Raw genomic sequence first — 16046 nt, 5'->3', positions numbered from 1 at the left:
ATTTATATGCTCCTGATCCTTAAGTGTATATTTGTACTCTGATTTCTCTGCTCATCTCTCAGACTTATATCTCAATATCAACCAAACACCTCCATTTGTATATCTAATTGACATCTCAAAGTGATTATGCCACAAATGGACCTATTTACTTTTCTTCCCACTTAAACTTATTGTTCCCACATTTCTTCCTAACTCAGTAAATGGAAGAACATTCTTCCACAGACTCAAACCAAAAACAGGAGTTATACTAAATTTCTTCCTGATTTAGCACGTATACTTTCAAAATATATCTAGAGTTCTGTTCTCCGTCCAATTCCACGAGCGGCATGCCAGCTAAACAACCATCATCTTTTGTCTAGAGCTCGGCAAAAGTCTGGACTTCCAGCTCTCACCAGTCCTCAAACTGTTCTCTTTACAGGCACCAGAGTAATATGTTAATCTATACCAGATCGTGTCTCATCTTTGCTTAAAGACTGTTTGGGCTTTCCACTATCAGTAAAGTAAAATCTCAATTTGTTGTCAGGACAACAAAGCCCTACAGGGGTAGTTTCCACTGAGTCTCCAGCCTGTCCTCACACCAATTCCCTCTCCGACAATGCTCCAGCCACACTGATGTCTTTCAATTCTTAACACCACACAGTGCACTGTTTCTCACCTTGCAGTCTTTCTAACCACTCTCCCCTCATTTGCAATGCTCTTCTCCCAGCTCTTCATGCCTGACTCCTCATTCCACAGGTCTCAGCTCTAATGTCATCAACTCAGAGAAGCCTTCTTTGCCTACCCAATGTAAACTTTCATATCTCCTACTTCTACCCAGTTATATCTTCTATTTCTTTCCTTTAAAACATTTACCATACCCTCATACTATTTATCTGTCTAACACATCTTCCTTCAAACCAGACTCCATGAGGGATGCAATCCTGTTTGTATTATTACTACTGTATCTCTAGCCTAGCAGAGAGCCTGGCACTTGGTAGGCAATCAAAACAGTTATTATAGAATGAATAAACAAACATGGCAAGACACTAGCTTTTTGTCCTAAATTTTATGTAAAAAATTCTAGCCTTGCTGTTTTTCTTTTTCCAAACAAAACAAAACCTACTACAAAACACACACAAAAAACCAGAAAAGCCCAAATAGAAACAATTACCCTCTGGGAACATTCTGAAATCAAAAGTAAATTAAAAGCAAGCAAATTTTGTCTATACCTTTTTTCTTTGGAACTTCTGATAATAACTTTAGAGAAAGTTTACTCTCAATGTAAATGAGTTGATTCCAAGAAACTGGCTACCCCAAGCCATCAAATCATTTAACTTACTCTTTGAATTCTATTCTGAGTTGTGCAATTTGACCAGACTTCACATGCCAAAAGAAACATTTTGGATAGAGAACAAGGAAACTATAATGCTTAGCATTTCTCCATTATAAAGCTGGTTTCCTGAAACCAGAGGATAAGGCTAAAATCCATCATCTTCTAGAAATGACCACTCAGGTATGATAAAAAGCAGAATATGCTAAGTTTCCACTTCTCTGTCCAATTCCCAAGAATCTCATATTCTATAATAGACTTTATTTATCTTAATCTCCTTCTCATCAATAAAATGTCAGTACTAAAAAGCTGTAACAATCAGGAAATAATTTTGAGCAATTCTGACTTTCCTGTGGAGAACTATTCTGGCCCACTAGTCACAAGGGTAAAAGAAACAGGGAAATTTCATAAAATCCTTCTCTTTACAATGCCAGCTTGGAGTTGCTCCAGGAGCAAGCCTTTTGGAGTTCTTGTGTGTGGTATAATGATCAGGGGAAGGCAAAATGCATGAGAACAAATGGTAAGTGCTTACAGTGATTTCTGTACTGACTTACCAAGTATGACCTGAACCTTACCAAACACATTTACACATACACATTTCCTCCACATAATGGAGGAAAGAAAGAATGAGTAGTGCATATGAGGTGCAAACAAGGCTCCCTGGATATAGGAAATCAGATACCAGATAATTTAGGGATTCAAGGAAAAAGAGTAAGGAAAGCTGGCTTTTTAACTATAATTAAGCATAATGAGTACAAAAGGGATAAAATGAAACATAGATGCTTTTGTATATTTCAGCAGAAAAAGCTTTTATATGAAATTTAAATATAAGCATAAATTTAAAAATTATACACATATCAACATGCACATATAAACAAATTCGTTTCATACTTTTAGTTCTTGATAGACTTTGCTGAGAGGGACCCAGAATGGATATGCTATTAAAAATCAGAGAAAGCACACAAGTAAATAATTATTCCTCTTTCTATTTCCTCTCATTCTTTTATAGAGTTGATCTGACTGGCAATAAGGATATTTCCCGGAAAGGAATCCCTAGTAAATTATTACCCACATTATCAAAAGCCTCCTATATTAAAATTACCCCTTGTATGTAGAAGGGACGAGCTGGCCCTTCCCAATCAGATCAATGATTGTATGCCACAGGACAGACTTGCTTGTAAGTCACTAAATTGCATAAATACCAGCAATTTTAAAAGAATGATTAGTTTATATTGCTTCCATGCACCTCATCTTTTTGTTTAGATTCTAATTGAAAACTACAGATATGAGCTGGCTTACCTATTTTTTTAACTTCTTCAGCAAAGTATGGGTCATTCAAATCAACATCAGAGGGAAGTTCCTCCTCACTGGCCTCTTCAGCAAGAGCCTTAAAGTTGAATATAAAAATACAAAATTTCATTATTATAAGAATTATAATAAATGTATACCAAGAAAAACTATGCATTTTTTTTAAACCAAGTAGTTCAATCTAAAAGTAAACCAGTGGCCAAGCGTGGTGGCTCAGGCCTGTAATCTCAGCACTTCGGGAGGCCAAAGCGGGTGGATCACGAGGTAAGGAGTTCGAGACCAGCCTGGCCAACACAGTGAAACCCCATCTCTACTAAAACTACAAAAAAATTAGCCAGGCATGGTGGTGCACACTTGTAGTCCCAGCTACTCAGGAGGCTGAGGCAGGAGAATCACTTGAACCCAGGAGGCGGAGGTTGTGGTGAGCCAAGATCGTGCCACTGCACTCTAGCCTAAGCAACAGAGCGAGACTCCGTCTCAAATAATAATAATAATAATAATAAAAAAGTAAACCAGTTTTTAAATGGACCAGTTTATAAGCAACTCCCACCTAAATTATTCTGTTTGTTCAACAAATAATTACAGAGGCTGGACGCAGTGGCTCACGTCTGTAATCCCAGCACTTTGAGAAGCTGAGGTGAGCAGCTCACTTGAGGTCAGGAGTTCGAGACCAGCCTGGACAACAAGGCGAAACCCTGTCTCTACTAAAAATACAAAAGTTAGCCAGGCATGGTGGCGGGCACCTCTAATCCCAGCTACTTGGCAGGCGAGGCAGGAGAATCGCTTGAACCCAGGAGGCAGAGGTTGCAGTGAGCCAAGATGGTGCAACCACGCTCCAGCCTCGCAACAGGGCGAGACTCCGTCTCAAAACAAACAAACAAACAAACAAACAAATATAGAATACTTAATAAATGCAGGAAACCATGTAAGCCTTTTGGGAGAAATGGAAGTTATCAGATACATGGTTTCTGCCCTCAAAAATTTTACCATCTATTAAAGGAAATCAGACACATAAACACATAAATAGACAAATACATAAATAAAAATAATTCAAGATAGGAAGGGTTAGGAGAGACAAAGTGATGCAGACATTTGAAGGGGAAGATCTGAAGAAGAATACTATTAGATGGGTGATCAGTGATGAGAGGTGGCCTTTTCTCTCATAAAACTGAAAAATGACAGTGACTGAATAACTCGAAATAGTGCATTGTGAATTATCTCTTAAATTACTAGTTACAACAATTTACTTGTTGGTTAATTAAAGAAAATAATTTTTATTATGAAAATTTAAAACAGACATAAAAGTTGTTTAGGACAATGTAATGAACCCTCTGTTCTCATCTCCCAACTTTAACAATTATCTTGTTTTATCTATAAGCTACCCCTAAAAACTGTCAGGCTATTTTTAAGTAAGTTTGCTGGTTAAATTTTTCCTAATCTAATTTGAATAGACTCTTTACTAAATTAGCAAATTTAAATACAGCAATCAAATCTATAAAATAAATAGAACATATGTGAACTAAGATCAGGCTAACCAGACTGAATTTATCTCTAGGAATCTAAAACATCTCTAGCCATTTAAACAAAAATATTTAGAATGCCATTATTGCTAAACATCCTGCATGCAAAAAGAACCACTCAAGCCCTAAAGAGTATTTATTTTGACATTAATGTCCTTTTAAGAACAAGTGCTTCTGTTTTTTTTTTTTTGAGACAGTTTCACTCATGTCGCCCAGGCTGGAGTGTAGTGGTGTGATCTCAGATCACTGCAACCTCTGACTCCCAGGTTCAAGTGATTCTCCTGCCTCAGCCTCCCATGTAGCTGGGATTACAGGCGTCTGCCACCACACCCGGCTAATTTTTTGTATTTTTAGTAGAGACGGGTTTCACCATGTTGGGCAGGCTGGTCTTGAACTCCTGACCTTAGGTGATCCACCTGCCTCAGTCTCCCAAAGTGCAGGGATTATAGGCGTGAGCCACCACGCCCAGCCAAGAACAAGTGCTTCTTTTTTTTTTTTTTTTTGAGATGGAGTCTTGCTCTGTTGCCCAGGCTGGAGTGCAGTGGCACAATCTCGGCTCACTGCAAGCTCCACTTCCTGGGTTCACACCATTCTCCTGCCTCAGCCTCCTGAGTAGCTGGGACCACAGGCGCCCGCCACCATGCCCAGCTAATTTTTTTGTATTTTTAGTAGAGACAGGGTTTCACTGTGTTAGCCAGGATGGTCTCGATCTCCTGACCTCGTGATCAGCCCACCTTGGCCTCCCAAACTGCCGGGTTTACAGGCATGAGCCACCGTGCCCAGCCAGAACAAGTGCTTCTAAGAATTTTTTTTTTTTTTTTACCAAACTATTATATGGATTCAGCAGTACCATACTTTCAATGAAGAATATTTGCTATGTATCTACTCACACATTTCTTTAACTGCTTTATAGATCTAAACAACCGCTAGATCAAAATACTAGATAACATGGCATAAAACATGTATTCATTTCTTCAGTCATAATTTTTCAGTATCAAAATTGAAACCACTGAGGAACAAAGGGGCAAAAATATTTTTAACTTGAAGAAAATTCTTGAAACTCTTCTATATACAAAGAACCCGTGGAGTCGGAAAGGATCTGTTGGAGTCAAGTCCAGTACTGAGTATTGTAGGGTATAGAACACCCTGGACATTCAACAATATATTTTGAATGCTGCTGACAAACGAGTCCAGACTCAGCCCAAATGAACGGAAAAAGTAAAAGCATAAGCTCGAAGCTCCCTGCAAATGAAAATCAAACAGAATAGCTGCTACAATTCTCAGAGTGACTACTTTATTGACCCCATAAGGGCCCACTTGAGACATTTCCAGTAAACAGATAGCTTAACATTTGTGGAGTTATTTCATTTAAAAGATATTTTGCAGCCTACTGAGTTTGAAAAGGAGTTCTAGGGAAGAAGAGAGTTCGTCAGCACATCAATGGGAGCAGGGCTCTTACCCCATGTGGTGTTACATGTATATTGTTTTCATACATGGGTTCTGGCTCGTAAGTTCCTTAGCCCTTGCTATAGTCCTTTGTGTTCAGTCTTAAAGGCAGGACTGTACTCTTCCCTCCCCTTTCTGACTGTGTATCTTAAGACCTTCCCCAGACAGAGTCCTGCCCTGTACTCTGTGGAAAAGGAATGCTGGCATCACGAAGCTTCCATAAAAAACCAAGAGAAACGAGTTCACAGAGCTTCTGGGTAGCCAGACACATGGAGGTTCCTGGAGGGTGGAGTGCCCACAGAGGCATGGAAGCTCCACACCCCTTCCCCATACCTTACCCTATTTCCTCTGTATCCTTTGTAATATCCTTTATGATAAACCAGCAAATGTGTGTGTTTCCCTGAGGTCTGTGGCCACTCCAGCAAATTAACTGAACCTAAAGAGGGGGTCATGGGAACCCCAACTTAAAGCCAGTCAGTCAGAAATTCTGGATGTTCAGACGTCGGACTGGTGGCTGAAAGGGTGGACACAGTCTTGGGGACTGAGCCTCCAACCTATGGGATCTGAAACTACCTCCAGGTAGTGTTGGAATTGGAGGACACCCACTTGGTGTCCATTGATTAGTGTGTGGAGAAATCTCCCTACCCATTTGGTCACAGAAGTCTTCTTCTGTGTTGACAGCTGTAATGTGAGAGCAGAATAAAAACACAGTCTGACAGAATTTTTCCCAAAACACCCAATTTCTCCATTTTACTATCCATTTCCACAAACACTGACTACAATAGAAGTATAAAAATTACTCCACTGCATCACTCAGCTTTGCATCTCTCTACTTTTACAGCACTAAAAGTCAAAGCTGTACCAAAAACATTATAAGAAGACACAGTATAGAAACAGTCTAGTAGAGAACAGAAGAAAGAACACTGGTCTGAGTAATTGTGGATTCTGGTCTCAGCTTGGCCACTGGTATGCTGTGTAACCTCAGATTAATCAGCTAATTTTTTTTTAAATTGTAAAACAGGGTTGGACTAGAATTAATAATTTTAAGATGCCCCAAGTTGCAAAATTTTGTCATTATCAGTGATAATGCTCTAAGGCACACCACCGCCAGAATGCTGCATTTCAGTGACAAGAGCATTTTTAGTGGCAAAAACCTAAGTGATCTGTGCTATTACTGAGAACTCTGGAAAACTCTGGAAAAGATGTTATTCCCTGAACAACGTGAGTCAAATCATATTGTCCACAGACACCATGTTAACACAGAGGAAATACTCTTTTTTTTTTTTTTTTTGAGACAGAGTCTTGCCCTGTCGCCCTGGTTGGGGAGCAGTGGCGCAATCTTGGCTCACTGTAACCTCCACCTCCTGGGGTTCAAGTGATTCGCCTGCTTCAGCCTCCCAAGTAGCTGGGATTACAGATGCGTGATACCACGCCCAGCTAATTTTTGTATTTTTAGTAGAGACGGGGTTTTGCCATATTGGCCATGCTGGTCTCGAACTCCTGACCTTAGGTGATCCACCTGACTTGGCTTCCCAAAGTGTAGGGATTACAAGCATGAGCCACCGCACCCGCCCAGGAAATACTCTTGATAAAGGAATTTAATGACAATAAGGTGATGGATGAGCCATAAGATAATATTGCAAGGCGAAAATGCAGGTTGAGAGATGGAAAGTATGGCATAATTTCACTCATGTTAAAAACCTCTATGTGCACATATCCTCAAGGAAAAAAAGTCTGTATGTACCTCTTTTGCTCAGAAACACCGAACAGAATCATACTGCTTGTATCTAGATATTAACTGAACTATATGTTTTATGTAGGTGGCATGTAAATGTAAAATGTCAGAATGCAGCAGTTGAAGTGGCTCTGGACTGTGACCAGGCTTTGCATGCCATTAGGTGGCCATGCTGAAAATACTTAACTTACTGCATTCTCACTTTCCTCTTTCTTAAAATTGGGATGATGACAAGGCCTACTTCAGTGAGTGGTTACATTTTGAGATAATGGATCCCAAGCACCTGGTACCATCTCATACATGGTTGGTATTCAACAAACATTTGGTCATAATTATCGCTGATACCTTCTGTTTCCTTTTCAGCCTTTTTTTCTCTTTCTTTTTCTCTAAAAATTGTTCCCAAGGGGTCAGTTTATCTTTTCCTTCCAATTTGTTCTTGACCATCTCTTCTGCACTTTCTTTAAGACCTGAGGGAAAAAATCCAAATAGTTTAGCTTAAAATGTCTTATTGTCTGGCAATCACTTAAACATATAATTTACAAAGAAAAATATAATTTACGCATATTTAGTAGAGTAACAAAGATAACATGCAATGGTAAATATCTGTAATACCCCAATATCATACAGTGACATAGGACCAACTTGTACAAAAGTTATTTCCTAATAACAAACAACAATAAACCTAACCAAACAAAATCAAAACAAACCACCAAACAAACCTAGCAACTTGATACATGGTCAAGCCACTAAAGAAAAACACTGTATTTAGGCTCAGGCTTCATTTCTCTAAACTTTTTTGTTTTGAGATGCTAAGAAAACTTCTGAACTAATTCTTCTCAGGATACTAATTAATTTTTGTAGCAAAAGACAAGTGGCTTCTCTTGTCTTTAATTACCCCACGTGCTTCTGTCATCCAAGTGAAAGCCTGTGTTCTCTGCAAACTACTGGTTTTGAACAAAAATTGTTTAGTAAGGAATCCCTGTTGAACTATCCCATGAGCAAAGGATTCTCAATCTTTTCTCAAGCACTCTTGTGAGGCCACATAGAAAAGATCAAAAGGATCACCAAGTTCACATTCTATTTCATATGGTTTAGTTCTTTCAATGCTGCTACTTGCTCTTATATTTCATCTCAAAAAGTCCTTCTTCCTATGATCTGCTGTTCCTGATTCACGTTTCTAGGTATCTTATGCAATAATGAGAGGGGGTAAGAAGGTGGGAGAAAAAGCCCTAAGGCTGATCTATCAGTTTACAAAGACCCTCATTATTGCCAAAGTAAAGGAAATGTAAATACTGTGCTGTCCCCTTTGATAATAAAGATGTTTTTTATTTTGTAGTAGTGTTTAGAGGATATACTTGGGTGGATCTTCGAATATTTAGATGACACAAAATTCATTAAAAAAAATGAGACGTGATCAATCCGGATCATCTTCTCAGACACATTCTAAATTCTAAGAAAGGAGAAACTATACTAAATATAATTCTCTTTTGCTGATGAGTATATAGAGACTGAGAACATGTAGTAATTTGTCTAAGAACATGGAGGTAGGAAGCTGCACAGCTAAATTTTGAATTCCTGGTCATCCTCTCAACTATTATCAGATACACCTAAAATGCTAGTTTGACTTACAGAATGAAGAAATATATAGCCCAATAATAAAATCTAAAACTCTGGGCCTCTGGTTCCTTATCTGCAAAATGAATGGTTTGGATCAGAAGTATGCAACCCTTTCCTCCCACGTGCACTGATTTTTCCCCCTCAAAACATTTGGTAGAAGTAAAAATATATAAAACAACTAAAAGTAGTGCTTTTGGGCCTTGAGCTTCAAAGAGTTTCAAACAGCTGAAATAGATCTCTAAGACCTTCCTTGGTTTTTAACCCAACACTTAATCTCCAAATTTCTATAGCTTAGAAAAGTATTAATGTTAACCTACACACCCAAGGTAACATAGATTTGTTTTTATGACATACTGCTGTTAGGATCTCTAACTTACAGGATGCAAAATCAGAACGTAATTCTCAATTTAAAAATGTTTCTTATGAGAAAAACATAATTCACTTTAGTAAATAGTTTTCAGGAGAAATGTGTAATATAAAACCATGTTTAGATCTCTGATTCAACAGATAAACAGCATCTAAGAAAAGTAAACTGGGATCTTCATTTGAGAGAAAGCAGCAAATTCTGATAAAACAAGTTGATTTCGAATAACAAAATAATTTATGTATTCTACCTGTAGGTGAGCACACAATCAGTTCAGTCTCAAATTTTAAATGTACAGTAATATATCATTACATATGATGTTCAATAATCTTTGAAAGTATCCTACTATAATTTCCTCATGCATTAAGATTTTATTACTTCAAAATACTAAATACAGAAATTTTTTCACCAAAAACGTTATTTTCTGATTTTGATCCAAGCTCTTCTTCTAAATCACCATGATGCTAAGGAGGGTTCTGTGTTGTTGTCTCTCAGGTGACTAGAGGACTGGGTTGATGTGTCTCAACCTTTTTTGGAGGCATGGATAGCATGAGATTTTGATAAAAGTTATGGACTCTCTCTCTAGCACTGTACTGGAAAAACTTGCATGCAAAGTTCGGGAGGTTTATGACATCCAAAGATCATCTCTGTGTAATGATCCAAGGGCTTAAGGTAAAGAACATTTATAGGAGCTGAACAGGTCTAGCCTGGGGGAAGATGAAAGTCCATTACCATAACTTTGAAGATTACCAGCATTGACATTTGTAGGTTCTACATCAGAAATTTTCTCAATTTCAGCATTATTGTTATTTTGGACCAGATAATTCTTTGTTGTGACGGGCTATCCTGTACATTGGAAGTTATTTAGCAGTATCTCTGGTTATCCACTAGATGCTAGTAGCCCCAGGTGTTAACAATCAAAAATGTCTCCAGACATTGCCAAATATCCTCTTGGGGGGCAAAATTACCTGTAGTTAAGAATCACTGTTCTAGACAATGATTAAAAATCATTTCTAAAAAAAAGGGCTATGTCAATATTTGAACCACATAAGTGATGGTATCTTATTTGGTGCTTGATTACATAATGTCTTCTTAATTTATAAGTTTCATCTGAGCAGTCCTTTCCTCTAACTAGACCAAAAGCAGCTTAAAGTCACCTTCTTTAGTATTCCATAATATTTAGCATAGTGCCAGACACATAGTAAATACTTAATAAACACTTAATTGATCTGTCTTAAAGGAGGGACTCTTATTTCAAGCCAACTGTTTGATCTTTCATGTTTGGAATATATTCTCTCCAACAGAAAATGAATCAAAACTTTAGGATCGAAATAATGGCCTTCATCCCCAAGTGGTTCATGTGGTTAAAAACAAAAAAAGAAAAGGACCTATAGCTCTAAAATAATTCATGAAATGTTTACTCTTAGGAAATAATGTTTTTCTGGTACTTTGTTTATAACAATAAAGAAACAGTATCTTCATTTCAATACAGTCTGTAATTTTTTTGCCTGGCTCTCACTTAATACACCCAAATAGTAGCATAAGAAACACATGGAAATAAATGCACACACCACCATGATAACTTAAAAAATGCTTTGTTCTTGTTGTCATCATGAGGTCATTTAAATCTCTTACCACAGATCACAGTTGTTTATGTTCTAAGTTCTTAAAAATATGCCCATCCCAGAAGCCTCTTGGCATAAGTACAAGAACATTCTTCAGAGATAGTTTTAGCCTCTGAGAGCAGCCACTATGTGACTGAAAAACAACTTCATTATAACTGTTTTTAGTTTTGCACAAATTTGTCAAAAAATTTTAAGTGCATATCCAAGGACTTTTGAATTAGTTAAAAATAACATCAATAATTCTACAAGTAAGGGGCAAAAATCTCTCTCAAAGTCAACCACAAACATAGATGACTCAATTATGACAATAACAATTTAAGCACAATCCACTGAGAATTATTCTGGCAGTTTGCATACATATAAAAATATTAAATATCCTTGCAAAACCCACAAAAATAACAGTATAAATTCCTCCTACCTTATTCATTTAAAATATCTGAAAAGTCTTCAAAGGGCAGGAGATGAGTAACTTAAAATAACTCCACTAGGTACTATAATTGGTTTTGGTCATAAAAACAAAATGTACATTTAAACATTTCTGACACAGGCTGAAACTAGCGCTCTTTATTTAAATCTGACTGTGTAACACTCAATTCCAAAAGTAGCTTTTGAAATCTAACCAGCCATCACCACTGCCACCAAAACTCCAAATTTGGAATCCACTTTGATTATAAGGCTTTTTTTTTGAGACATAGTCTTGCTCTGTCACCCAGGCTGGAGTGCAATGGCACAACCTTGGCTCACTGTAACCTCCACCTCCCAGGTTCAAGTGATTTTTCTGTCTCAGCCTCCCTAGTAGCTGGGATTATAGGTGCACGCCACCACACCTGGCTAATTTCTTTTTGTATTTTTAGAAGAGATGGTGTTCACCATGTTGGCCAGGCTGGTCTTGAACTCCTGACCTCAGGTGATCCACCCACCTCGGCCTCCCAAAGTGCTGGGATTACAAGCATGAGCCACCACGCTTGGCCGATTATAAGGCTTCTTAGAGATAAACCACTGGCCATGCCCTGAGGAATGTGTCATCAAAGGCACTCCTTCAAACTCTCCACTACAATGGTTTGGGGAGAAGGAACGACACATTCACTCTCATAACAGGGGTCACAGGATATTTGGTCCAGAAAAGTTAATGGGATCTTTGCCAGGGCCATTTTTTCCTCCCTGGTAAAGTAGGGTGACTATGTGCATAGGATATCCTTAAAGCATATTGGATAAACCAAGTGATCAATCTTTCAAATAAGAAATGTGAAGATCTGAAGTGTTTTGAACTTGGTTCAGGATCTCACAATTTCTTGTATGAACTTCTGTAAATCCCTCTCTCCTAAACCTTTTTTTTTTTTTTGAGACAGGGTCTTGCTCTGTTGCCCAGGCTGGAGTGCCGTAGTGCAATCACAGCTCACTGCAGCCTTGACCTCCCAGGCACAGGCAATCCTCCCACCTCAGCCTCCTGAGTAGCAGGACCACAAGTGTACATCACCATACCCAGCTAATTTATTTTACTTTTCGTAGAGATGTAAGTCTCACTATGTTGCCCAGGCTAGTCTTGAACTCCTGGGCTCAAATTATCCTCCTGCCTCAGCCTCTGAAAGTGTTGGGATTACAGGCACAAGCCACCATGCCCAGGCTCTCCTAAACTCTTACAGTACCATGGTCTTCTATTCTCTAGCACTTGTCACAGTTGCAATTATATATTTATTTGTGGAATTTTAAAAATTATTATTAATAGGTTGCAAGCTCCATGAGGGCAAAGGTCATAGCCTGTTCTTCTCTTGACGGTAACTCTAGTGGCCAGTGAAAGGTGTGACATACAGCACACACCTTATAAATGTCTGCTGAATAAAAGAGCAAATAAAAATAAAAAAATGAGTCAAATTTGTTCCCAACCTTACAGTCTAGGAACAACAATGCATAAAATTAAAAAGTAAAATAACAACTAGCCTTGGGAACAATAGTAAATAGCGTAAATGGCCAATCAGCCAGAGCCAACAAATACTCTTTGGGTGCACTTAACACTATGAGAATAGTGTTATATGGAAACACCACACACAGTCATAGGATAATAAGGATAAGGGTACAGGAAGCTGCTTAGAATAGGTGATTGCTTCTCATATAACCCTCAATTCTGTATCTTCCAAAACATTCAATGAAGTATCCATAAAAAATATGCCCAAGGTATGCGATGAATGAACACGTGTTAATACTTTTTTTTGTTGCTGATTGTCTAAAAGCTATTTAACTGGGTAGAAATTGTTTTACATTTGTCTTGAATTTAGGCTTATCATATTCTTCTTCCAAATCGCCTTTTACTTTCCCTTGAAATGATATCTTCCATTTACAATCATATTCAGTTTACTGTAAATCAACCTGCCCCTTCTTAGAATCAAATATTCTTAAAAACTAACTTCAAATACAAAACAACATTTGGGCCTCATTAGGGAGCTATTGTTTCCTGTATTTGCCTGTACTTTATTTGTATGTTTTCTTTGCCTTTCGAGTAGTTTGTAATCACAATGTACACAATATCAAGCTATCCTAGTACTGACAAACTAAAATTCTGGCCAAGTCTGGCGAAGCCATTCTGCTAATTAGTTTATGGCAAAGAAGACTGAAGAACTACTTGTTCTATTGTTATTTTTATACATGTTTACAGACAAGGTAGAAAATAAATGAAAACTTTTAAATGTAAGGAAACAAAAGGAATTTCTTGGAATCCAGTCACAGTAAGAAAGCTCAAACAGAATATTTCAAACAGAAATATTAAACTAGATTAGACGCAAGGAGTTTTCCTTGGGGACAAACACTAATCTGCTATGGTCTTATAGGGATCTTTGGTTGTAATGGATTGCTGGCCAAGAAGCCAAGACACAGAGTTTGAAGCCTGATCACAGTGGGAGGTCCCAGCAGAGACCACTACATTAAGCCAAGATGCTTAAGGGTGCTCTCAGTGGGTGATGTTCCTCCCCCCACAAATCAGAGAGAACACATGCCTGTTTGGGCTTTGGTTATGGGGAGAAAGAGGGAAGTAAAAATACATTTTTCCCCATAGAATTTATAACCACAAACCCCTGGGTTTGTGGCTGGAATTCACACTACTTGTGTGGCCCAAAATAATCCAATCCAAAAACTTAGCTTCAATTGGTGTTGGATTGGAAGTGCCCTTAGGCATCTGGCAAATATTTTTTAAAAGAAGTACTTTGACCCAGGCTTCTGCAATTCCCTTAGGTAAAGATTCAAGAACAATGAGATCACAATCAAACTTCAAACAGAAACAAACGATAAGAACCATAAAGACTATGAATATTGGAATTATCAGATACAGGATATAAATCAGCACTTTTAAAAAACAAAAGAGGAAATTAAAAGACAGACTAACAAAAGGATAAGACTAGAAAAAAAAAATAAACAGCACACCAGACAGAGGTAAAGAAAGAATTAATGAACTGAAAAACAAAAGTGAAGAGATTACCCAGCATGTTGTAGAGATTCAAAGGGATGGAAAATATGAGTTACCAGATTCAGAGTTAGAATGTACCACAGGTATCAAACAGGATTTCTAGAAGGAGAAAACAGAGAAGATTGGGAAAATGTAATACTTCAAGAGAAAATGGTGGAAAAGTTTTCAGAACTAATGAAAGATGATAATCTTCAGAATTCTGGGTATTTAATTTTAAGCAAGATTAAAGCTAACAAGCAAAAAATGACCTACATCAGAGTGCAACTCTAGAACACCTAAGACAATGAAAATATCTTCAAAGCCAGGTACCCAAGACAGCACTGTAGGGCAAGACCACATCTCTCCCGACAGGATTCAAAAGTGGGCCCTGAGGGATTAAAATACTTGTTTTTTAGTCACACTGGCTTCCTGACTTGAACAGGAGTCAACAAGTCTTGTGAGCTCACAGTAAAATTGACCCTTCCCAGAAAGAGGCTAAGAGGGGGATTGGCTTGGTGCATCCAAGATAATACTCTTCCCTCCCTAATCCTCAATATTCACAGCCCCACTATCACAATCTGCCCCCAGAAATCATCCCACTAGGAATAATCTCTTTATGCCTTTTCTCCCTATTCATTTTGGTCACTGCAAAAAGCCCCTAATCATCATGTTCCCCTTAATATCCCATGTTCTCATCCCTAGAAGGTAACGATACATCCTTTCTTCTGCCCCATTCTCTGCCAACTCTCTACCACTAAATTCTGTGGAATTCACAGTACACCATCAGCAGAATCTCATTATATCTCTGAACATTTTCTTTATCTTGTTCTAATTGAAACTTGGCTCTCTACCAAGGATACTGCATACTACAGTCCTTTCAATTGTTGCTGTTGGGTTGTATTTTAGCTTGTTTTCTTCATAGAACCCCCATACCCACTGGCCTAGAGGTGGGCTAGCTGTGGTGGTCATCAATGTTCTTCATCCAGTTTTCTGAAGTGTGGTACTGGTCTAGGGATAGGCAGACCAACTGACCAGTAAAACACAGAGCCAAGCAACAAACCTACAGTTCTAAAACTCTGGTACATGAGAGGTGACATGTCAGATTACTAGAGGAAAGGAGAGATTATACCACAAAGATAAAAAAGGTTTTCTATATGGCACAAGATAAAATCAGGTCCCTACCTCATATCAAAAAAAAAACGACTCCAGATGGATCAAGGACTTAAATGTCCCAAACCTTGCATCTTTTAGTAAAAAATCAAAGGGAACATTCTTCTCATCTGGACAAAAAAGGGTTTCTCAGATAAAACAGAAAATATTAACTATAAAAGATAAATCTGACAATATTAAAATCAAGTATTCTTGTTCATTAGATGACAGAAGAAAGTGGGAGAAGAGAGGAATTACAAATTAGAAGATATTTGCTGTCTTATATAAGACAAAGGATCAGTATCAGAAGTAAATAAAGAGTTGCTAAAAGCCAACAGGAAAAGCACAAACAGTATAACAGAAAAATGGTCAAAAAACATCTACTAGTATTTCACAGAGAAGGAAACATGTATGTTCAGTCTCATTGGTGACAAGAGAAATGCAAATCAAACGCTGCTGGTGGAAATGTCAAGTAATATCACCACCCTCATAAAGTTCAACATTCATGGTTGGGCATGGTGGCTCATGCCTATAATCCCA

The 16046-nt window shown here is 38.0% G+C and overlaps 1 protein-coding gene across 1 annotated transcript in view; it reads right to left on the bottom strand.

The window, feature by feature from the left end:
• Nucleotides 1-16046, bottom strand: part of ESF1 (ESF1 nucleolar pre-rRNA processing protein homolog) — a 69816-nt gene that overhangs the window by 11598 nt on the left and 42172 nt on the right. The window contains exons 10-11 of the mRNA XM_021921247.2: nt 7664-7785; nt 2609-2696 (exon numbers count right to left, since the gene is read on the bottom strand). Coding sequence (XP_021776939.2) covers nt 2609-2696; nt 7664-7785 — 210 coding nt within the window. The remainder of the gene's footprint in view (nt 1-2608; nt 2697-7663; nt 7786-16046) is intronic.

The sequence above is a fragment of the Papio anubis genome, chromosome 16 (genome assembly GCF_008728515.1).
Source record: "Papio anubis isolate 15944 chromosome 16, Panubis1.0, whole genome shotgun sequence".
Classification (NCBI taxonomy): Eukaryota; Metazoa; Chordata; class Mammalia; order Primates; family Cercopithecidae; genus Papio; species Papio anubis.
Note: the sequence above shows the minus strand (reverse complement) of the source record. Positions and strands in the feature narration are given on the sequence as shown.